Source organism: Echinops telfairi, unplaced genomic scaffold (assembly GCF_000313985.2).
Source record: "Echinops telfairi isolate 266 unplaced genomic scaffold, ASM31398v2 ScPeMD7_2565;HRSCAF=3150, whole genome shotgun sequence".
NCBI classification, from domain to species: domain Eukaryota; kingdom Metazoa; phylum Chordata; class Mammalia; order Afrosoricida; family Tenrecidae; genus Echinops; species Echinops telfairi.
The window spans coordinates 9,953,782-9,977,612 of NW_022106463.1; the positions used below are offsets into that span (position 1 = coordinate 9,953,782).

Sequence of the window (23,831 nt, forward strand, 5' to 3'; positions counted from 1 at the left end):
CTTTACCAGGAATGGTGATAGGCACCGTGGCATGAAAGTTTCAACAAATAACAAAAATCCCAAGCTGTTTGCACAAGTGACTAGTTCCTATAATTGTGCTTGGCTTGGTTCTCTTTCTTATACACTAGTTTGCATGAGGATCAGCTTGAAACCTCAGCAGCCGCCGCCCCCCCAACCCCCCGGCAGAAAGACAAGGATAGAAGTCTGGTGTGGGTCCAGACAGACCTATCCACATACTTGAAGGCACATTTCTGAGGTGTCAGGGTGTGCACAGTGGTTAGCCCTCAGCCACGAACTGGAAATGCGAGCCACAGCCTTGGGGACTTGCTGGGGTCTTTGTCTCCGAGACTGCTGAAGAGCGCGCTGGTTCCTCTGAGGGGCCTCCTTCACCTCATGTAGATAGGCAGCGTCACTCAGCACTGTCCACAAGCATGGTGGTCACACCGAGCCCTGGCAAGGCGTCTCAGGCTCTCACAGTCAGGTTTTCACTGAGATTGGGATAGAACCCCGCCCCCGAGTTTGTGGGTTTCTACAGGCAGCTAGCTTTTCGACGCTGATGAAACCAGCCTTCTGAGGGAAGACAGGGAGGTCGGGCGGTGGCCTCAGCGCAGGGAGGATGAGCAGGGCCTGTGCCATGTAGGGGACACGACACTTGGAGATCGTGCCTTCTTGGCTGGCGGAGTGGCGTCGGCGGGTTGGGGCAGTGTGGTGGTGCGGCCTCTGACTCTCACAGGCCAGGGTTCTAATTGTGCCCTTTTTTGTGTGGTTTGCAGACGGATGCCAGCGTGAAGGCCATATTCTCGAAGGTCATGGTCATTACCAGTAAGTTACCCTGAGTACTCAGCGTAAGTAAGCTTGCAGGGGAACCACCCTGGTGGCGGGAGGGGTGGGGGAAACCCTTCATGGGCCTGGGCCCTGGGAAAGAAAGACAGGTGTCTGGGACTCAGCCCGGCCCTTCCCCTCGCTCCTGGACGTGGTGATGTTCGCAGCAGGCACAGTGCTTCCCTCAGGGCCAGGACCTTGCAGCAGCAGCAGCATGAGCTGGGCAAAGGAAGCGTTTGGCAGACTTATTTCTGAACTTTAACTAGTTACAGTGACACCCGAGAGAGCCAAGGCTCAGGAGGTGGCACCTCCTTGCTCTTCAGGGTCCGGAGGTCTCTGCGTGCCGTTGCACTGTGGAGGGCCATAGCAGCAGGCAGGTGAGAGCTGCGTGACAAGACCAGTGTGAGGTTCAAGCCCACCAGCTGCTCTTGGGGGAAAGGTGAGACTGTCCGTCCCCCTTGAGATGTACAGCCTAGGAAGCCCTGTGGGTCAATGCTGGGCAATGCCTTGTAGGGCCACTGAGTCAGAATTGGCTGGAAGGCGGTGTGGGGTTGGTCTCCCCACCACGCTGTCGCCGCCTTGGTGGAGGTGCCTGAATGTTCCTTCTGGGACAAGTTTCCGCCTCACGGCTGTGAGAAAGCTGCCTGCGGCTCACAGATTAGCTGACCAGATGTACGTTTTACTTAGGACCAAGTGGCCGATCTGCCTAGTCACTACAAAATGGGTTCTTTGAAAAGCACACAAACTCTAATTTCAAATGCAGGGTTACTGGGGGGCTTCCTGCTCAGTAACTGGGCGGGGTTCTTCACCCGGGGCTGCAGCGGGCAAGCTGGCTCCTCCCACCATCACAGAGGCCCCTGTGGCTGGAGAGGAAGGAGAGTGGTCAGAGGTGGCAGGGCTGTGAGGAGGAGGGCCATAAGAATATGTGACAGTCATGCCAAGTCTGGGTGGGAACTAGTACCCCTTGGGGGTTGGGTCCCACATGGAGTGGCAGGAGGGTCAGTGCTAGTAAGGGTTTTCCAGGAGGAATTTGGTGGCATGGGCACTGTGTGATTGGAGAGCAATCCACTAAAGCTGGGACTACTTCTGTTCTTAACATGTGGGGGCACAGGCCCATAAGCGGCAAGAGCTTTGGTTTAGTCTGAAGACCAAATAGATGGTTAGTCCCTAGCAGAGGCAAGGGTAGGTCAGCATCAGTGGGTTCCAGTCCTTTGTTTGAGATTCTGTGGTTCCAACTCCCATGGACAGCCGAACAGAGGGAAACACTGCCCGGTCCTGCGGCACCCTCGCAGTCAGTGTTGTGCCTGAACCTGTGTGCAGTCGCCGTGGCGTCTGTTCTGTGGAGGGCCTTCCTTAGAAAGCTGCAAACCAGTGATGCTGTGTCTCCTGACTGCCTTCTCTGAGGTTTGCCAGTGGACGTTGTCCCTGCAGGAGACGGGCTCTGTATTCCTCCTACTGTGTCCCCTCCACACTCGGCCTTGCCTTGTCCTGCCCTGCGAGAGAGCAGGCCCTGGGCTCTGTCTGCTTCTTTGTGCCCCCCATGCCCCCCATGCCCCATTCTCGTCTCCTCTTTGTTTTCCTTTGCTCCCTAAATGGTGGCCTGATTCTGGCCTGTTGTATGGGGACTTCTCCCGAGCCCAGCGACACCCCAGTGAGTGACTCATTGTGCTCACAACACGGGTTGCACAGAACCCCACAATAGCACACACCCTGCCCTTGGTTGCTCCCCGAGTGAACATGTGGCTTCTCTTCTGTAAGCAGCAGAGCCAGATCCCCTCTCTTGACAGTAGATACACTGTCATAGAAACGTGCAAAGCCCATGCAGCCAAATCTTTAGGAGGCTGCTTGCACTCGCCGGGACGCAGACTAGGCACTCAGGCTGGTGTGCCACTCTCGGGAATGGGATCACTGCATCCGGTCTTCAAATGCACTTGTATCTCTGCTGCTCGCACGACGGGCGAGTTCCTGGTGGTCTCGTATGAGAAGGGTCTGACTCTGGACCAGAAAGGTCGTCGTCACTCGGGTGGGTGTTGTGTTAGCTCTCAGGACTGGTGTGAGGCGTGACATTAGCAGGCCAGTGTAGAGACCATCTTTGAGCTGCGGACACTGCTCCAGCTGTTCTTTCTCATGTGGCCACGAGGTGCCTGGTGACAATGTGGCTTAGGCGTCAGGCTGCTTCCCCAAGGCTGACAGTGGGAACCCACTGGCCACTCAGGAGAAAGATGAGACTGTCTTCCTGGAAATGGACTTGATGGCAATAGGTTTGTTGGTGTTCACGTGGTAGAAGTACACCCAGCAGTGACACTGGGAGACGTTGTCCAGGGGATGGATGCCAGGGACTGATGTTTCTAAAGGCCAAACCCACGGACGCAGCGGTGCCTGGGTGAGCAGGAAGCTCATGGCGGCTGCACCGTAAACGGTGCTCTCAGGCTGCTGTGTGATGAGTGAATGCTGCCCTCACATTGTCTGAGAGGGACGGAGAAACAGGCCATTTCCTAGTTCCCATTCGTGCATTCCTTTAAAGGGGTTCATATGTGAATGGGTGACAGCTTGGGGTCCTTGACCTTGTGTGGCAGTGTCCAAGGAAATTGAACACGGAAGTAAGGGCATAGTGGAGCCGAGTGGGCAAGGTGTGCCTTTCCTCCTCCGGAGAAGCCTCTTAACACTGTGTTTCCACTGCATTTCCAGGGAACTTACCAGACCCCGGCAAGGCTCAGGACTTCATGAAGAAATTCACCCAGGTCTTAGAAGACGACGAGAAGATCCGGAAGCAGCTGGAGGTTCTGGTCAGCCCCACGTGCTCCTGCAAGCAGGCCGAAGGCTGTGTGGTAAGGAGAGGGCATCTCCACTAGCCGTGCAATCAGCGACCAGCCCCGCAGGGAGTGCTGCTACCTGCCGTCCCAGAGCGCGGGCTGCTGTACACCTGGCGCTGCAGTGTACTGATTGTGCACCAGCTCTTCACTGACGGTGTGGCGCTCTGAGAGCCTCATAGCATACTGCTGAGGGTGCACACAGGGACTCAGAAAGCCCTCCCGAGCTGACAGCCCCTGTGTGAATGCTTGCCCTGCCCGCTGCTGCCTCGAGAATGAGTGCTGGGTGACTGCCTCGAGTGCTGAGCACTGGTGCGCTCTGCAGGTGGCCGCCCCATTTCTAGGAGAAGTCCCCAGAAGGGCAGCAGTGTGCGTTAAAGGCCGCCTTGTACGGCTCCCAGTCCGACTGCCAAACTGCCCTTCCTGGCTGACCTGGTGTGGTAGCATCGTAACACTGGCAGTGCGCAACACGGCAGGTGGACAGCTGGTCCTGCGGGTTGTTGGCGTGCCAGCCCATCTAGAGGTACCTCGGAGGCCGCCCTGGTGGTCTGCGCCCAGCCCTCAGGGTACTGGTAGAAGATTTGTGTGCTAACCTCAAGGCCTATGGTTCAAAGGCACTAGCCATTCTGAAGGAGAAAGACAGGGCCGCTCCTGCAAAGAGCGGAAACCCTGTACAACAGTTTCCCCAAGTGGGCGCTGGAGTGATCTGACCTCTGCTCTGCACACTGGGGCCACCACCAGCCAGTGTCCTCTTGGTGGCAGCCAGCAGCACTATCCATGTGGCTGGCCCCAGAGTCTCTGTCTCAGGAGGGGGTCAGCTGACGGCTCCGACGGTTCCTGCTCCTATGGTCCATTGGCCATTTACTTGCCTTCCATGAAACAGGAGTGTCAGCAGTATGCGGCTTGCTCTCGAGGCTGGGCCTGGGCCTTTCACTGTGTGTGTGGCGGGCGCCCTGTGACCTCGACTCCGCTCTACGTCACAGATCCTGTGTTCCCTGTTTGTGCTTGCTGGCATCAATGTGTCCATTACTCAGACGTGGACGCTGATGGGGGCTAACGGCCGGCAGCAGTGTTTCCGTGGCGGTCAGTGGAAGCATGTGCTCATCCCAGTGTGTCTGAATCTCTTACCCAGGGGCCCTACCAGATGCTTAAAAAAATGTTTGATGGCCTCACTCTGGTTCTCTCAAGTGAAGTCTAGGGATCTATAGATTTAACCCACTGAACCCTTGTGCGCCATGCTGACCTGTGTGTGTGTCCACTCACTGAACTCTATTTCCTTAGGGACAATTTGGTGTCAGTCAGGTGTGTGGTGAGGACCAAGCTTCATTTGGAAGCCAGGTCTGGCGGGCTGGGGTTTGCGGCATAGGGCGGGGCGATCTGTCCTCGTTCCTGGAAATGCCCCTTTCCTGGATTTGGGGTTTCTACTCCAGTCTTTTTCTGGCTTTGGCCAGTCCCCTGTTGGTTTGCTACTTCTGGCACTAATGCGGCAGCGTGGTTTTAATCATGGTAGATTCTTCTTGCTCCTTTCAAGGTGGATGACTTGTTCAACCTTGCTTTGTAATGTTCTACGTGTCTGTGTTACAGCGTGAAATAACCAAGAAGTTGGGCAATCCCAAGCAGCCGACGAACCCCTTCCTGGAGATGATCAAGTTCCTGTTGGAGAGGATCGCGCCAGTGCACATAGACACGGAGTCCATCAGGTGCGTGCATGCGTGCCTGCCTCAGACACAGGCACGCGCCAGCCGTGTCCTGCGTGCTTTGTGTTCCTGGTGGGTTTTCAGTCACTAGAGGTGGTCGGGCTCAGCGTACCCAGGTTTTCCAGCAGCCCCCTTTGATTCAGCCTCTGATGTGTGTGTAGGGTGCCCCTTGTGAGTGTGCTGACGAGAAGTGTCCGCTGTCCTTCTGTCCTGTAGTGCTCTCATCAAGCAAGTCAACAGATCCATAGATGGCACTGCTGACGACGAGGATGAGGGGGTGCCCACTGACCAGGCCATTCGGGCGGGGCTGGAGCTGCTCAAGGTGAGTGCCCCGTCCCACCAGCGCCGCGCAGCACTGACATGTCCATGCTTGAGACTCGTTTCGCTATCGTGTTCAGGGACGTAGAAATGGCACCTTTACTGTAAGGGGTAAACTTCAAATTTGAAATTGTAGTCTTCAGTCACGACATTAAAAACAACGGCATCCAAGTGGAAGGTGGGTGAAGACCATGTTAACTTGTCCTGAAAACTCCCTTTTTATGTTTAATGTCATTGGATAAAAAGGTATGCTTCCTTTTTTAAAATTTTGATAGGTTGTATTTTTATTTTTGTTCAGTCTGTCTTTTACTACTTAGAAAAGTCCTAGGAAATTGAAAAATATAAGGAAGGACGCATACACCTGCTCACATAAACAGTGTTCCCTTCGACTCTTCAGAGGACACATGTCTAAATTGCTGAGCACACACAGAGATTAGCTTTCCTGGTGTCCAGTCCTGGTGGGACTGACCGTGCTTTCTGGTGGCGTGCGCGGGCTTGATGTGAGTCAGAACTGACCCAACAGTGCTGAACAGCAGCAGCAGCTAAGCCCATTCTCAGCATTTTTCTAGGGTGCCGTACATGAGAGCTGTCACTCCCACCTCTGTGCCGTCGGCAGTGAACAGCTCCCGCTGCCTTTCCTGCCGTCGACCGACGTGTGTGAGACCAGGTTCACTAGAGAAACATCCAGAGACACTCCTATGTATAAGAAAGAGCTCTATATCACAGTGTTATTGATAGTAAGAAAACATCCCAGCCCAGTCCAGATCAAGTCCATATGTCGGACATTAGCCCATAAGTCCCATACTAGTCCCTAAATCCTTCTTCAGACTCACGCAGCACATGCAAAGATAAAAAAATGCTGCAGGATCACAGGTCATTGGTTCACAGTTCTGTGGATCCAGTGGCTGTGGAAAGCACCTCCAGGGCTCTGGAATGTCTCAGCGTGACGCCACATGGCTTGGCTTGTCAATAACAGGGTTTTGAAAGCAGAGAGGCAGAGAGACAGGCAGACCAACTGACCCACCAGCTGAGACTGGCCTGGGAGAACCATTTATCTCAGTTGTCCTCCATTCAGGCTGCGACCTGATTGCCAGACTAAACTCCGCCCCTTCACTCTTAAAATCCTCACATTGGAAATGAGATGACATATATACTTGTGTATAAGCTGAGTTTTTCAGTACATTTTTTATACAGTTTTTGTGGTTCAATTAGGTACCTCAGCTGATATTCGGGTCAACTTATACTGGAGTATATACAGTATATAACTACTACAGGAGGCTATGGGTGGGGTGAGTGGGGGCAGGCTGGACACAATGGACAGGATGCAGTCATGAGCTCTTGTAGCGCGCTCCTGGCTGGTGTGGAAGGTGGGGTACACCAGTTAGTAATGGTCACACAACGCGACCTTGTACTTTGTCCTGGTTAAGCATCACACCTTTAACGGGAGCACCTGTTCTGTCGGTCTGTTTGTCTTTACGGATTCAGCTGAACTTTTTAATTGCTGTAACATAGAGACTGTGTTTTGCTTTAATTACTCTGTTGTTAACTTTTTTGGTTGTTTGGTTTGGGGGCAGGGGAGGGGAGGCAGTGGGAAGGGTTCTTTTGATACACAGATGTTAACGTTTTATTTGGGCCAAATTCAATCCTGGTTGCTGTTGCGATTTTGTAGGATGTGTTTGGTGTGTAGGCAGAATGTAGCACATTCTGTTAAGGGCGTGTTACAAAGTATAGCAAGAAAGCCGCACTTGTGACAATGAAAAAGAATATGAGCCCCACTGAATAGAAGAATAGAATAGAATCCCTGCCAGCCCTGTCCAAGTCCTGTGGGTGGGTCCCTCCACCCACATCTTCCAGCCTCGGCGGCTGGGGTGCGGGGCACTCGGGCGGCTGGGGTGGGGGCACTCGGGTCTGTGCTCCAGCTGGTCTCTGTTGTTCTGTCTGCATCCTGTGTGGAACTGTTTGTTTACAGGGCAGCGTCCACATGTGTCTGTGTTTCTCTGGCTGTACATCTCCATAACGTCTGACTCTGTGCATCTAAAAGGTGCTCGCTTCGCCGGTTTATGAAGTCTATAAATAGAGTGTATGTGTGTTTGCCGTTGCCCTTTTACTGTCCACATTTGGTTACCATTGCCAAGGTTAGGCTTAAAATGCTGACCACGTTTAAAGTCTTTTCCAAGAGCTGTCATCTGAAACAGTGACCTATCTGAAATTTTATTTTGGGAGCGAGGATGTAATTGATTTTCTCTAGGTGACTAGCCAGTTTTCTTTAGAGTATTTTATTTAAAATTCCATTAGTTCGGTTGCCCGCTTTATAACTGAATGGAGTTTATATCATTCTTACTTCATACACATGCTGGGATCCATTTAATGGTTCACTGTTTTCAGAGTCTGATTTTTCCAGGTGTTCACCAAGCTGATCTGTGTATTGTAACTTTGTAGTCTCCTTTACTGCCTGCTGTGTGTTTACCCCCTACTCTTGAATGCACCAGGAAAATGTTCTTAGCTGGTTCATTTAGAAGTTCCAGGACGTTTTGTTAAATTCTCTTGTCCCTCTTTCTGCAACTCTCCATCAGCACCCCTCCTAAACGAAAAACACCCCAAACCTGAATAAGACCCGTTGGCTTTGATGAGAATCCCCTCAGGCTGTCCTTTCATTCCGATTGTGCAGTCGCTGCCTCCAGTCGTGCGCGAGCCCGGCGTAGCATGCCCCTGTTTGTTCCCACTCAGTGCGACCCGCAGGAGACAGTTTCTCCCTGGGGTCTTGGTCCTGCGGTGGAGCATCTGTGCAGATGAGCCGCCCCAGCCTCGTGTGTTTGTGTGTGTGTGTCCATGTTCTCTCTCACACGCAGGTCCTCTCGTTCACACACCCCATCTCCTTCCACTCGGCGGAAACCTTCGAGTCCCTCCTCGCCTGTCTGAAGATGGATGACGAGAAGGTGGCGGAAGCCGCCCTTCAGATTTTCAAGAACACGGGGAGCAGGGTTGAGGAGGACTTCCCGCACATCCGCTCGTGAGTTGGCCATGGTCTTCCCTGCATGGAGGGGCTCCTGCTTTGGATCCCTGTCCTCAGGGGCATCCTTCAGAAGCACCCAGCCATCCTGGGCCTGTGCTGTGTGGACGGGGCTCCTGAGACTCAGGGCGTTCTGGGCTGTAGATTCAGAGACGGCACCTCGGGGCTGTGCCTCAGAGTAAACCGTGCAGGTTGGGGTGGGGGTGAGGCAGCAGGCCCTTCTCCTCTGGCTGGAGACTCGGTGGCCTGTCACGCTTCCCTCACACCCACTCTGGGCTCCTTTCTGCTGTGGAGCCCCGGCCCTGGAGGGCCGTAGCCTGAGTGCTCACTTCCCAGGAGCCCCCAGATCACAGGTCAGGTCTGCGTCCTCCACCTCAGGGTCAGGGAAGGCCTGCCCACTATGGCGCTGAGAGGCCACGGCGTGAGTGAGGCAGTGCTGGATGGCGAGGCCGCTGGCCGGCTCCATGTTTGGGAGCCACTCCAAGTAGAAGAGGACTCTGGGCATTTTCCTCAGCGAGCCTGCTCTCCTACACAGCCCACTGCTGAATGGGTCAGGGCAGCATCTCAGAGTGAGGATCCTTACAGCTTGGAGGGGATTCTTATGTTTCAGTGAGCCCAGACTGGGGCTTTGTGTGGATCAGAGTGAGCGAGAGAGAGTGGGGCGTGTGTGCGTGTGTGTGTGTGTGTGTGTGTGTGTGTTTCTACTTAGGAGGAGGCTTCATAAAGTGTGGGAAAACCGTTCTGTGTGTTTGAACTTTAATTGTGAGTGAGGTGAAGGTTGAGAGCTGGGTTTGAGAGTTTGCGTTCACCAGTTCACCTACATTTTCTTTCAACGCGCCCTCTGCTGTCCCCTCCGCACACCCTCGTGTAGCCCCCATTCTCACCAGGTTCCTGTTCCCGTGGGCAAAGCCTATTGGTGAATGTAATGTGGGAACCCCGCCTCTGTCTGACTGGGGAGCTCGGTCTCTGGCATGACTTCCTTCCCTCCCCTGTGGTCCCTTGCAGAGCAGTGGGTAGAATGGTAGCTGGGCACCATCTAGTTCTTCCGGTCTCAGAGTTGTGAGGACCGGTGCTTGTCTGCACTGAGGGGGCTGAGCCTCTGTGAGTCCATACTTGGGAACATGCACCAGGAGCCATTGGAAGGACAGTGCCCTGACCACAGGCAGAGTAGGGTCACTGCGTGGGGCATGGGAGACGAGGAAGGAGCACCCCTTTCTCGTTCCTGGTCACTGGTGTGGCTGCTTGCTCTGGTTCTGGCCCTCATCAGTATCAGTCTTGGGCTCCAAAGCTCAAGGTTGCAGGGTTGTTGTCCTAATCATTCCATCTGATCCCTTGGTTGTCTGCCCAGCCTCCTTGCCGAAAGTCCCCTGCTGTCTCCTACAGCCGTTTTCCCACCCACTCTTGGAAGCCCCCTGTCTGACGACACAGTTCACAAACAATCCACTGGCTGTAGTAAGCTCATCTAAGCCTGCTTACAGTAGTTCAGGGTCCCTGTCTGTCAGGGGTCCGGTCCTTCCTTCACTGGCGCTCGCAACAGGCTCTACGGCACTTGTTTGTTCCTTTCCGTCTGGGCTGCCTTTCCTGGTGGCCTTGCCAGGGCGAGAGCCACCACGGGGTCTGCTTGTGGGAGGAGGACGGGAGCGAGGTGACGGGGATCCTTGGGAATCCTCCTGGCCCCGGAACGCGTGGCTGCTGCAGCGCAGACCAGCAGAGCAGCCTCCATGCCTCCCCTGAGGTGGCTGCACGCTCCCCTCCAGGGAGTCCCTGCTGTGCCGCACGCACGCTCTTCTGTGCTGGAAACTGACCCTGGGAGAGGATTTTGAGAGACGCAGATGAATGAAGTGGACATTTATGAAATTGTCTTGCCTAGAAGTCACCCAAAATGAGGTGTCCCTCGTCAAGATGGATGGACAAGCGGCTGCAACAACGGTGCCAGTGTAATGATTGTGAGGGCGCAGGGCCCGGCGGGGCTTTGTCCTGCTGGATGTGGGCCGCTTTGTGCTGAAATGACTGGGTGAAGTCACCCAAAGGAGGAATGCGTACAGTGGAGAAAGGAGCCCTGGCAGTGGTGTGCTGCATGCTGGGCTCCAACTATAAGGTGGTTCAAACCCATGTGCTGATACAAGGGGGAAAAGATAAGGCTGTGCTCCTGAAAAGACCGCCGGCCTCAAAAACGTATAGGGGGGTTCTGGCCTGTCCTTTAGGATCGCGTAGCAGTGTTTGGTTTTTCAGTTTCAAACTGGATTTAATCGATGCCCCATATAATACCAATCACACTGAAGTGAACATTTGAACTGCTCACCTTGTGGTTAGCCTGAAACCTCCAAACCCAAACCAAACTCACTGCCATTGAGTCCGACAAGCCTCTAGGAAAGAGTGCAACTGCCCGGTATGGGAGTTGACAGCTCATCTTTCTCCCTGGGAGCGACTGGTGGTTTCCCACTGCAGACCTTGAGGTTAGCCTGGCAGTGCATAACCTATTAGGCTACCAGGGCTCCTCGTACACTGTATTCCTTTAAGAAGTTTCTCGAGGAAACTATTTCATACACACAAGAATCTAGGAGTTTGATCCTTTTTAGTCATTCAGAGTATTGGAGTTGGGTGGGGGCCATGTTCAATTGATTCTTGTGCAGGCGGGGGAGTGAAGGAGGACTGATCTGCATCTGACCCGGCTCCTGGGTGGCTCTGGTGGGTTAGAAAGCAGCTGGCAGTCTTTAGCATGGAAGTCCCTCCACTAACCCGGAGCTTAAGGTCAAGGTTAATGCAGAAACCATAAGGAAGATCTTTGCAAGAAGTAGCTTCATTAAGTGTAAAGCAAGAACTTATCATGGCCAAGCACGATTAATTCCAGGAAGACGGGCTGATATTGCTGAACCTGATACTTTGTTATAATCCATTATTTAAAAACAAAACAAAAAACAAAACAAAATAAAGCCCGCCAGGTGCCCTGGGGTCAGTTCCCTTTCCTGTTCCAGTAGCGCCCTGCAGGGCTCCAGGGGCTGGTCTTTCGGATGTTGATTGGCAGGCCTGTCTTCAGAAGTGCCTTGAGGGCGGGGCAGGGAGGTCTAAACCTGCAGGTTTACAGTTAGCAGCAACTTGTGAACTCTCCAGCCACTGGCTCAGGACCAGAGCCTTCAGGGAAACCCTAGGGGCGTGGTGGTTCTACTCTGGGCTGTTAACCATAAGGTCAGCTGTTTGAAACCACCAGCCTCTCTCTTTGAAACCACCAGCCTCTCTCTGGGAGAAAGATGATACTTCCTACTCTTAAAAAAAAATCCTTTTACTGGAGGCTCTTACAAATCTTAAGACAATCCATCATTCAGTTGTATTAAGCACACTTGTACATATGTTGCCATCAACATTTCCAAAACATATTTTTTCCTACTTGAGCCCTTGGTATCCACCCCCTCCCCTGCCCCCCGCCCCATTTTCTCCCTTCACCCACATTTCTGTTATTTGTACCCCTGGTGGGGTGGGCTATATATCCAACCTTGTGATGGGTTCCCCTTCTCGCTCCTACCCTATCCCCTCCCCATTCCCCTGATATTGCTACTTCCACTACTGTTCCTTAGGGTTTTTATCTGTCCTGAGTTCCATGTGTCAAGAGCTCTTATCTGTACCAATGTGTGTACTCTGGTCTAGGTGGATTTGTAAGGTAGAACTGGGTCGTGGTAGTGCAGGGGGCGTGGGGAACCATTCAGGAACTAGAGGAATGATGTGTGTTTCATCAGTGCTACACTGTACCCTGATTGAATTGACCCATTCTTCTTCTGTGTGGGGATGTCCAATTGTCTACAGATGGGTTTTGGGTCTCCACTCCACCCCCCCCACCCCCCCACCCCCCGCCCATTCACATTGATATAATTGTTTGTTTTGGATTTTTTGGTACCTGATCCCGTCAATACCTTATGATGGCACAGGCTGGTGTGCTTCTTCCTTGTGGGCTTATTTGCTTCCTTGCTAGATGGCTTTTTGTTTAACTTTAAGCCCTTAAGACCCCAGACGCTGTATCTCTTGATAGCCGGGCACCATCCACTTTCTTCACCACATTTGCTTCCACATCCATTTTGTCTTCAGTGATCGTGTAGGGAAGGTGAGTATCAAAGAATGCTGGGTTATTAGAACAAAGTGTTCTTGCACTGAAGGAGGGAGGGAGGACTTGAGTAGAGTCCCAAAGTCTGTATGCTATCTTAATACTTAACATATAAGTAAGTGTATGTATATTGGCTTCTAACCCTTTAATTATAAATTAATATACTTATATACGTGTCTATAGCTATAATTCTATAAATAGCTCTTGCTTCCTACTTCTTTTATTTCTTTCACCTTCCTCCTGTTCCACTGTCATGCTCACCCTCCACTCGGCTCTCAGTAATTCCTCTGGGTTATATTGCACTTGATCAAACCCCACCAGGCCTCCTCTCCATCATTTTTAGATCTCTCGTTGTGACCCCTCATCTCTGAGTTTGTTGGTTCCCCCTCCCTGCCCTCTCCCATGTCCCCCCAGGACTGCCGGTCCTGTTGTTTTTTCCTGGGGATTGTTTGTCCTGCCTATCTTATAGAGATAGACCTATGGTGAAAGAAGCAAACAACAGTAACAAAAATGATCGATGGTTCCAGGTCTGAGACTTCCTACTCTTGGTAATAAGTCTTGGGAACACACGGGCAGTTCTGCCCTGTTCTATAGGATCGAATAAGTTGGCATCTACTTGAGGGCGGTGAGCTTTCTTGGTTGGGGCTAAGTGGGCCAAAGGGGGAGAGATCATTTTGATTGATGTTGAAAGGCCTGCTGATTAAAAAAAAGTATTCTTAAGGAAACAGTGCAATGGGATTAAATCCCTACCTAACACGACCTCCCTTAAACCAAGGCTACCACCAGGTTGAGCTGCCCTCACGTTCCCTGGAAAATGAGCAGGTGGAAAGCCACCCCCCCCCTTCCCACCATTGCTCTGGAGTGTCAGACACTGTGGCTGTATAAGCACGGAAGTGATGTTTTTGTTTGGAGGGAAGAAGCAAAATGATTGTTTTTCTTGGAAAGGCCAAGAGGAGCCCAAATAAATACCAAACCAGGATTTTTCCTCATACGCCACTGGCAGACTTGGCACTTACCAGAGCAAACACTCAGGATCTGCAGAATTCAGCCAATAGCCCACCTTGTAATGGTGGGCCTGGTAGGCTAGCAGCCAATACAGAAGTTAGCCTGGAACAGTGAGAAGATGCTGCAGCCTGCTGCCCGGTCCAGAGTGAGCCTGGGAAGCCAGCCCACGGGGGTAGTTCTGCCTTGCCCTGTAGTCTCTCGGGTTGGCATGGCCTCATTGGCAGTGGGTTTCTGGTGTGACAGTCTGTTTGCATTTGGGTGTGGACGAGGCTTTCATGAGTGGCTGATAGGTCTTCAAGTGTGTGGCGTGGAGGAAACTCACAAGTTTACCTTTTCCTCGCAGTGATCCCCACAAACAGGCTTCTCCCTGAATTTCCTGTAAAAATCGGTAGTTGCTGTTGTGGCAGGCCGGCTCTCTAGGTGGAGGGCGGGCTCTGGCTAGAAGTTCGCGAACTGGGTGATGGCCGCTGCTGCTGGTCCTTGTCATCAGAGGCCATTGGCTTATCTGCCTCCTGTCTCCTCTGGCTAGTTACCAAGGAAGCCCTCCTTGCTCTCTGGTCACCTTGTGACACTGGGCAGGAAAGACCTCTGCCGCTGCCTCTTCTGTGCTGCTCCCGGTCTCCAGAACACAGAGTAGGTGGGCTCTCACGTTGGGAGCTGAAGCACTGACCACACGCACGTAGGTGCTCTCTGGTGTGGGGGGGAGGTGCTCACGATGCTGGTTCAGCCTGCCTTGACCTGGATCCAGAGCGCCCTGCCTTGCTAAAAAATGAGTTTGGCTTGAAGTTAGACGGGACCTCCAATTCCACGCCTGACTACAGTGGCCTTACTGAGCCTCTGGGCCTTTACATGTCTGCCCGTTTCCCAGGCGGGGACTGCGTAGCTTGTATCAGAGCCCCACCGGACTCAGACAGCAGCAGCACCCTCCCCAGTAAGGACGGTCTTGGAGCCAGGCATTTGTCCTTGTATCCCTGGCTGGATCTGCCATTAGGATTTAACAGTACAGTGACTTGGGATCATTCCATGTAGGGAAGTCAGATCACGAGAGGAGAGCTTCTCTTGCCCATTTTCCCCCTTTCATTTTCTTTTTAGAGATGCTTTTTCAAGATTTAATTTTGTTTTAATGATAAGAAATACTTAGATCTGCAGTCATTTTGAGAAAAGCAAGATGTCTTCTAAGGAGTCTAGCTTCTGTCTCAGACTAAGTCCCGCCATCCTTGTCTGTGAGGAGCATTTTGGCCTTACTTGGTCAGCTAGACGAGCATACAGGAAATAGCACTCTGGTGTGTGCTCGCCTGGGTGACGTGGGTGTGGCTGTGTGGGCCTGCCCTCTCCCTGTGGACTGGCAGGCACGGTGCACTAGCCAGACTTCCCCGCGTGGGCCCGTAGCGTGTCCTCCTCCTTTGTGCCTTGTCTTCGTCGCCTAAGCGCAGCTTGCTGAGGCACATTTGGAAAGTGCCCAGTGTGACAGAGCCATGAAGGACCAGCCTGTGGCCATCCGCTGGGGCGACTGTACAGCCGCCTCGGGGAGAGTGACTGCATGGTGAGTTTGTCTCTCTGGGGTTGTCTGCCGCCCCCACCCCTGTCTCGCCTGTGGACTCTGTTCAACCTTTGGATGTTTGCCAACCAGATAATTCTGGAGGTTTAACTGGACGAGTGCTGGCAGGTGTGTGCATATGGGGGAGGGTGGAACCAGAAGGCTATGGAATGCTCCCACAAACTTTCTGTCACCCCTCCTAGCCGAGTAACGGCCGCCCTCCCTGCGGGGCTGCCCCTCTACTGGAGGGGCACCCGCTGCTGCTGCATGGGCCCGTCTTCCACAGAGGCCCTGCTGAGGACACAAGATCTGCTGTCACTGCCCCACAGACTGCCGGGCCCCAGGCTGTCACACGCCATTAGTGCCAGTTTTACTCTGTTCTTGTAGGATTTCAGGTCAGTGGAACCTGGCAGAAGCTGGCTGTCCACAGTGCCATGGAGGTTGCTCCTCCCCAGGTCACTGTGCGCATGTGCTGGGCTCACCTTCCCTGTGGCCTGGGGACACAGCACATCTCCGGGCGCACAGTTGGGCAGTTGTGAACAAACCTATGTGTAGACACCTCTTCTGTCTTTGGGATAGTGGCCAACGACCGGGAAGGCAATCTCATCCTGTTCAGTGATCCTCGAAGTGGTGAGAGTGGACATCCTGGCTCTTCCCCGCCTTGGACAGTTTTCTGACCACTATGGTCTGTGTAGATGCCGAGGGTCAGTGTGAGGAAGGGTCTTGAGTTTGCTGAATGAGGTTGATCTTGGTCAGATGTCTCTCAGCATCTATTGGGATGGCCCCATGGGCTTTCTAACCGCACGCCTCGCTCCCTGAATCAGTGCCTAGAGGCTCCTCTCTAAGGGCTGGGACGTACACTGCCCTGTCCCATGCTCTGGCTCCTGGTTCTCCTGCTGCTCCTCTGATATCCCAGCTGCCCCCAGGATCCAGGACGTTCACTGTGCAGGGGTCTCAGGGTCCAGAGGACACGCTCCACTCCTGGCTCTTGCTGGTGGTGCCCCCCCTCCTGCTTCTCAGAGGGCACATTTTCTACCAAGCAGCACGGTGAGCCTAATTGCTTTCTGCTCGGTTACGCACAGGGTCTTGTCCTGTCATTGTCCCCTACCATCTTCTCACCAGACCCCTGCAGGGAAAGGCCGTGTGGCAGGACTTACTGACTTTGGCTATAACAGTCACAGCAAATAATCCACTGCTCCTGTAGAGCCCTGTCTGCAAGTCTCTGTCCTTTAGGGTCTGAGTGGCAGCAGACTTCACAGATGAACACTGTACACGTGGCTCTGGTCCCCTGATAGGGAAGTGTCACAAGGTGGCACTTGCGGCCTCGGTGGTGCCAGGCACCCGGAGGCTTCATTCCAGTCTCCAGGCTCCCTGCCACCGTGGGGTAGAGTGAAGGGTGGAGCCAGAGGGTAAGGGTTCCTCTTGGGGCCCGTCCTAGGGCTCTTAGTTAGGGGCAGGAGCTTAGCTGAAGTGACAGCTGGAGGAGAAAGGCTTCTTGGAGAGGAGGCACTGAGGGGAGGGGTGTGTGTCTGTGTGTATGTGTGTGTGTTTTCACAAGGAAAAAGCCCAAGCCCTGGTGTTTGGGTTGCGTTCTGGATGTAGACGAGGGTGGAAGGAAAGTCATGGCTCGGACACCCTTGGGCCCGTGTGGTGCCTGTGGGCCTGCGCTGACAGCTGCTCCTGTTTCCCGCAGAGCCCTGCTTCCTGTGCTGCATCACAAATCCAAGAAAGGGCCCCCGCGGCAGGCCAAGTATGCTGTCCACTGCATCCACGCCATCTTCTCCAGCAAGGAGACCCAGTTCGCGCAGATCTTTGAGGTAAAGAGGGGAGACACCGTTGCACAGGTTGCCATGAGCAAGCAGATGAGGATGCGGCTGCCGGATTAGCCACCCGTTTCTGTGTAGTGTTCTTTCAGAACTGGAAGCTGCTCAGTGTGTTTTGATAATTGGCTGCAAGAGGAAGCGATCTGATTGTTCACACGCTTATCCAGGACTCGATCCAGAACATCAAGGACTCGCTCGCCCCTGCCACGTACACTTAGTCGTCGGAGTGTGTTGTAGCTAATGCTCTCATTTTCCTCTCTGAATCCTGTTGTCCACTGCAGTGGCTACACAGAAAACGGCAGATGAAACTCGGGATGAAAGGGTTTATGAAGGGAGTTAACACATGGTAATGTCAATGAGAAGTGTTCAGGGTGGACTTGTTCATCAGGACACGTGACAAGTTCTCTCAGTGCCTCTAACAAATCCCTCGAGGGGCACACCACTCCGAAAAGCCAGCTCCCTGAGCTAAGTGCCCAGAGGCGTCCCACGCCAGTAAACCTTAGCCTGAAGGCACGCAGCTCTGCTTCCACGGGTCAGCAAGCCCAGTTTTCCCGATAAGGTGCCAGAGGTACCCCTCTCTGCAAGCCAGCCTCCTGCCCTCAAGCTTTGCTTGCTCCTTGGCATGGGCAGTCCTCTACTCTGCCCCATGCTCGGGCTCTGGGTGCTATTGCTGCTGCCACTCTGATGCCACTGCGCAGGGACCTCATGTCCAGAGGACCGTGCCCTGACTGAGGATGAGAATCCCTCCTCCTGCTTCTCAGAGGACTCGTGTTTTACACACAGCAGGATGGCGCTCCGGGCAGGGACTCTTGTTCAAATTTACTCACAAGTGAATCCTATTAGTCCCCCTCCCCCTGCTTACCAGCCCCAGGCAGGGGAAGGTCGTTTGGTGGAAGTGGAGAAGTTGGCTAGAAGAACCATGTTAAATAACCCACTGTCCTGGCATGGAGGTTGTTTCTGATTAACAGGTAGTTGCACCTCAAGTCAAAGGCGTCAGTATCAATGGTAGGTCCCAGATGATGGTTCTGTCTGTTTTTAAAGTATTGGCACCTTTCTGAGATGATGCCAAAGTCGGTGGTGGTTGGTAGTGCTGGTGAGTTGGCAGCTGCAGGCAGAGCGTTAGGAAAGCAATACTGATTGGAATGTAAAGCAGGTGTTGGTTTCCCTGTGGCTGGCCTCGTTTTGCGTCAGCTATTACGTGTGACCTCTCTCCTGGGTTTCAGTTACTTGCCCTGTAAGCCGCCTTTCCCTTCTGGAAGTGTTGCAGCTGACTGACGTCTGTTGTCAAGGGCTGTGGATAGTGCTGTTTCTGCAGCTCAAAGCTGGCGGAGAATGTGCGAGCCAACACGTCCCTGTCGTCTGGGGGCTTCCATGAAGCCAATACAATTAGAAAATTGAGCCGGAGTCTCCAACGACAAAGGCTCTCGGACACTTCTCTGTTCAGGAGACACAGGCCTTTGCGGCCACCTCTCCAGCTAGGCCAGCAGCTGCGAGAGGAAGAAAGCCTGTTTTCTTGGACCATCTTCAAAGGGCAGCTTTGCTCTGCACCACACATGTTATTGTCCGTCTTAGGTGGGGGACGCGGTGCTTCTGTAGTAGGTGTCTGCTACACATGCATGGTGGCTCTTCGGAAGCCTGTGCTTTGCGTGACTAATGGCCATTCCTTCCAGCGGCGAGGAGAGGAAGGTGAGGCGGATCCAGTGCTTGCCGTGGAGGGCACTCTGAGGTGCATCCCGCGTCGTTCCAGCTTTGAACAAACCCTCACGTGTCCTCCTTAGGTAGCAGTTCAAGTGGCTGGTTTTCTAAGAAAAGACTTTGTAGAGCCAGCTGGCTGCCCATCCGCCTCTTGTCCGCGATGGTGCTGCTTCAGTGCTGGTGCATGATGAGCGATAATAACACCAACTTCTAGCAGCCTGGGGGTGTATTGGGCTAGAAAGTCAGCAGTTTGAACCCACCAGACGCTCTGAAAGCCGAGGCTTTAAACCCACGTGGTCTGCTCTGCCCTGTTGTCTCCCCGAGTTGGAATCGACCCCACGGCGGTGTGTGTGTGTCAGGTTTTGGCTATAAGGAAACCGGCTTTGGGTAGGTGTCCAGTAGAGGGAAGTCACCAAGAGTAATAACAAGGGCCAGGCTCCTTTAAATCTCTCTTGTGCCTGGGTGGGTACCGCCCACCCCCACCCTACAGCTGGGTAACAATAATAGCCTCATATTGTTTTTCAAGCTCAAAACCCTGGGTGTTCAGCATGGCATTTTCAGAATACAGAATTTTCTTGTAAATAGTGCATGGGCATTTTTAGTAGATACTATGTTTCTGTATTTTCTTGTTTTTAAAATCAAGAAAGTGTGTCTGTAGCACCAGGCTGCACCCACCCCGCCCCCTATGGGTTCTTCGCAGGACTTACTAGGGTGTTGTGTTCTAGCAGCTCCTGCTTCATCCACCCACACTCATGCTCCCGAGGGAGCGAGGACATCCCTCTGAACCGCTAGCCATGCAGGCCGCATTGCGAGAGAAAGGGGGGCAGCCTCCAAGACGGTGTACCTGCAGCTCCTGTAACGCACTACCGTGGCCGCACAGAACTGAGTGCTCAGCGCATGCGGTTTATGGTGAAGTGCAGTCAGGACGTGTTGCAGAAAGAATTCTTTTCAGGGCCAGACTGCAGATGTGCATGCATGAGGGCACCTCAAAACAAAAGCACATGACTGCCCTTGACTCTGTTTGTCGGCTCATAGGGAGCCTGTGGGGCAGAGTACACTTACCCCTCTGGGGTTCCAAGACTAACTCTTTACGAAAAGGAGCAAAAAGCCTCCTCTCTCTCCCTTGGAGTAGCTGGTAGATTCAAACTGATGACCTCTCGGCACCTAACCCCCGGGACGGGACCCCCTCCTGGCCTTGTGTGATAGTGCGTCAGAGAGGGAGCCTGCACGGCATGTCTGCACACGTGGAGACGTGACCTCCCTCTCCCCCCTCCCCCCTCCCCCAGCCTCTGCACAAGAGCCTGGACCCAAGCAACCTGGAGCACCTCATCACGCCGCTCGTCACCATCGGCCACATCGCCCTGCTCGCGCCCGAGCAGTTCGCGGCCCCGCTCAAGTCCTTGGTGGCGACTTTCATCGTCAAAGACCTGCTCATGAACGACCGGGTAATTTAGTTGTGGATTTGCACGTTCTTCACCCGTCTGCTTCCCTGACCCTGTGCCCCAGCTGAGTGGGGCAGGGCAATGTTTCCCTCGGGCAGCCTCGTCCAGCCTCTGCCTCCCTAAAAGTGAAGCGAGCGGAACACGTGTGGCTGCATGTTGGCACGTGGCCTGACTGCTCTCTCCGATGAATGCAGGTCCGCCCTTCGTGACTCAGCTTCACCAGGTGGCCTTTCTGGGATGACATAGTTTGTTTTGTCATGTGAAGCCTCACAAGTCCATTCACAGCATAGCTGTTGGGACAGTACTTGCTCCCTCGCCCTCCCTCCCTCCCTCCAGGAGAGAATTTTAGAGCTCCAGGAGGAAAGAAAGAATGCGAATGGGTTTGTCCGTCATCTGTTTGTTTCTATGAGAATTGATTCCGAAACAGTCACCTGATGTGTTTCACACACATGCAGAGACACAGGTCACCTTCAGTGGGCAGCCAGCATTTTCCTGTCACACCTTTGAGTTTTTCTTCTCTGACAGGATTCCCTAACTAAACATGTAAGTGCTGTACCACATCTCTCTTGCTCTCTTAAACAGCTGCTTGGTTCGGCTTGTCTCTGAGCAGTATAGCCGCGTCCTGTGGTCGGGCACAGTCTCTAGCACCCGGCTGGCCGCCCCTCCCCCTGGGACTCTAGAACTCGACTCTAGAACTCTGCTGGCTGTGCAGCCTGGCTGAGGTCCACTTCTCTCTCATGTTGCCCACGGCTCCATTGGGGGCCAAGTCAGAAACCAAACTCGCCGGCCCACAGCAGCCCTGGTCGGCAGGGAGGGACTGCCCGTGTGGGTTTCTGAGACCGTCTTTCTTTCTCCTGCAGCGCAGCTGGTGGATTTGAACTGTTGACCTTGTGGTTAGCCCCTCTGCTGTGGGCAGCAGCTGGTACATTGTTTAATTCTCCCAGTGGGACGGCGCTCAAAGTCTCTCTGTTCTTGTCAGTAGTGCTGCTGGGATGTGTGTCCGGAGAACCTCAGGTGCATCTTAGCAAAAGTCCTTGTGGAACGCTCCGATGTTACGTCAAATTACCTTTCAAAAGGAACTTGGAACCCGTTTTCTCGCTGGCGTTGTGTGACGTTTGTTATTGTCACATTCCTTCAGTTTTGCACAGTAGACAGGAGCCCTAGTGGTGCTGTGGGGAAGGTGCTGGACTGCCAACCACCAAGCTGACGTTCAGACTCTGCCCCAGCGAGACTGGCGGCCCTGGAAGGCCTGCACGGCTGCGTGGTCGGAATAGACTTGTGGCCGCAGGCTTTGAGAGTGGTAGTAGGTGGAGCTTGGTGGAGCGCATTGCCTGCTCTCTGAAGAGTCTTCTGAAATCTTTTCCCATTTTTTATTCCAGGTGGTTTGTCCAGCAGGTCATTTCAAACACACTGCTCCTTTGTTCAGTGTGTGGTGCCATCTCCCACCCCAGAGCCCAGAGCCTCCTTTATGGTTCAGCTGGCCACTCCGCAGTGCTTTTCCAACAAAAGTGTGTGTGTGTGTGTGTGTGAGAGAGAGAGAGAGAGAGAGAGAGAGAGAGAGAGAGAGGGAGGGAGAGAGAGAATATTATGTTTTCAGTGAGAAGGTTACATGCCAAATTTAGTTCAAAACACTACTCATTGTAATGAACAGAACCCATGATTATTTTCTCGTGTGGGGGAGATACTTGGTGCTCCAGCACCATGCAGGCTGTCTGTCTCTCAGACTTTCTTCTGAGAGCTTTTAGGTTTCTTTTCACATGCTCACACTGCTCTGTCTGGATTTGACTGGGTGGTTGTGGGGTTCTGAGATGGAAGGATTCCATTTCTTTATTGTTCTCCCAAGAGGACGGCCACGTTCCACAGCACAACTTCAGGAATAATTGCACCTTCCCCAGCCATCGGCGCTACCCCGGCTGCCCAGCTCCTGTCTAGGGCTGCCAGTCTTGCCGCCTCCGTCCCTTGTTCACTCTGTCCGTTACTTACCCTGCAATTGTGAGTCTCCTTACACAGTAGTTTTCAACACTTCTCCAGCACATCTTGATGTTACACACTCCAGTTTTCCCAATTTTTTTTTCCTGTTTGTGGTCATTCGGGGTAAGTTATTTTCTTTCCTTTTTAAATCCCTTTATCGGGGGCTTGTACAATGCTTATCACAATCCATACATATACATCCATTGTGTCATGCACATTTGTACATTTGTTGCCATCATCCTCAAAACATTTGCTTTCTACTTGAGCCCTTGGTATCAGCTCCTCATTTTTCCCTTCACTCCCCCTTCCCTCATCAACCCTTGATAATTTATTTTTTTTAGTCATATCTTACACCGTCCAACTTCTCCATTCACCCACTTTTCTGTTATCCGTCCCCCAGGGAGGAGGTTATATGTAATCCTTGAAATTGGTTCCCCCTTTCTACCCTATCTTCCCTCCACTTTTCCGATATCGCCACTCTCACCACTAGTCCTGAAGGGTTCATCTGTCCTGGATTCCCTGTTTCCAGTTGCTATCTGTACCAGTGTACATGCTCTGGTCTAGCCAGATTTGTAAGGTAGAATTGGGATCATGATAGTGGCGGGTAGAAAGCATTAAAGAACTAGAGGTTGTATGTTTCATCGTTGCTACACTGCATCCTGACTGGCTGGTCTCCTCCTGGAGACCCTTCCATAAGGGGATGTCCAGTTGCCCACAGATGGGTTTTGGGTCCCCAATCTGCACCCCCCTTTATTTACAGTGATATGATTTTTTGTTCCTTGATGCCTGATACCTGATCCCTTTGACACCTCGTCATCACACAGGTTGGTGTGCTTCCTTCCATGTGGGCTTTGTTGCTTCTGAGGTAGATGACCGCTTGTTTACCTTCAAGCCTTTAAGATCCCAGACACTGTATCCTTTGATAGCCAGGCACCATTAGCTTTTTTCACCACATTTGCCCATGCACCCATCTGTCCTCAGTGATTGTGTCAGGAAGGTGAGCATCATGGAATGCCAGTTTAATAGAACAAAGTGTTCTTGCATTGACGGAGTACTTGAGTAGAGGCCCAATGTCCATCTGCTACCTTAATACTAAACCTATAAATATATGTTATTTTCTTGATGGGCTCTTTTAGCGATCTGTATTTTCAATCATGTCATTTAAGACGAATAGCAGTGTGAAGGTTCTCTGATCCTTGCCGTTCTTCCTTTCTTTGTATTTCTGCGGTGTACATTTCAGGTGCTTACCCTCTCCCGCCGTGGTGCTGTTGTTGGAGGAAACACCCTCCAGTCTTGCTTGTCCTCATCTTGCTGGGTGTCAGCGGGCGGTTCAGTCCATCGCTGGTGCTGGGGACTGGGTGATGCTGCGTGGGTACCTCCTTCCTCAGTGCCTGTCCCAGGCCCATGGGATGCTCTTCCCTTGGTTCCGGGGTTGTTCCTGCCCCCTAGTTCTCGTTTTCCAGAGTCTTGGCTGTGTTTGTGGATTTTCCTGATGGCTTCTCCCAGCCTCGCGTCCCTTAGGGTTTCGTTTTTCATTTGTTAGGATCTTAGGGCTGCAGTGTTTGGTGCTTAGTGTCATCTGGAGTAATTCTTCCTGAATAGACGGGC

General features: G+C 52.8%; 1 protein-coding gene across 1 annotated transcript in view; it reads left to right on the top strand.

Moving 5' to 3' along the window:
* The window catches only part of PDS5B (PDS5 cohesin associated factor B), a 79,386-nt gene that overhangs the window by 30,093 nt on the left and 25,462 nt on the right, over positions 1 to 23,831 (top strand). Inside the window, exons 13-19 of the mRNA XM_045293997.1 lie at positions 774 to 822; positions 3,511 to 3,650; positions 5,217 to 5,332; positions 5,546 to 5,651; positions 8,497 to 8,657; positions 16,986 to 17,109; positions 20,097 to 20,255. Coding sequence (XP_045149932.1) covers positions 774 to 822; positions 3,511 to 3,650; positions 5,217 to 5,332; positions 5,546 to 5,651; positions 8,497 to 8,657; positions 16,986 to 17,109; positions 20,097 to 20,255 — 855 coding nt within the window. The remainder of the gene's footprint in view (positions 1 to 773; positions 823 to 3,510; positions 3,651 to 5,216; positions 5,333 to 5,545; positions 5,652 to 8,496; positions 8,658 to 16,985; positions 17,110 to 20,096; positions 20,256 to 23,831) is intronic.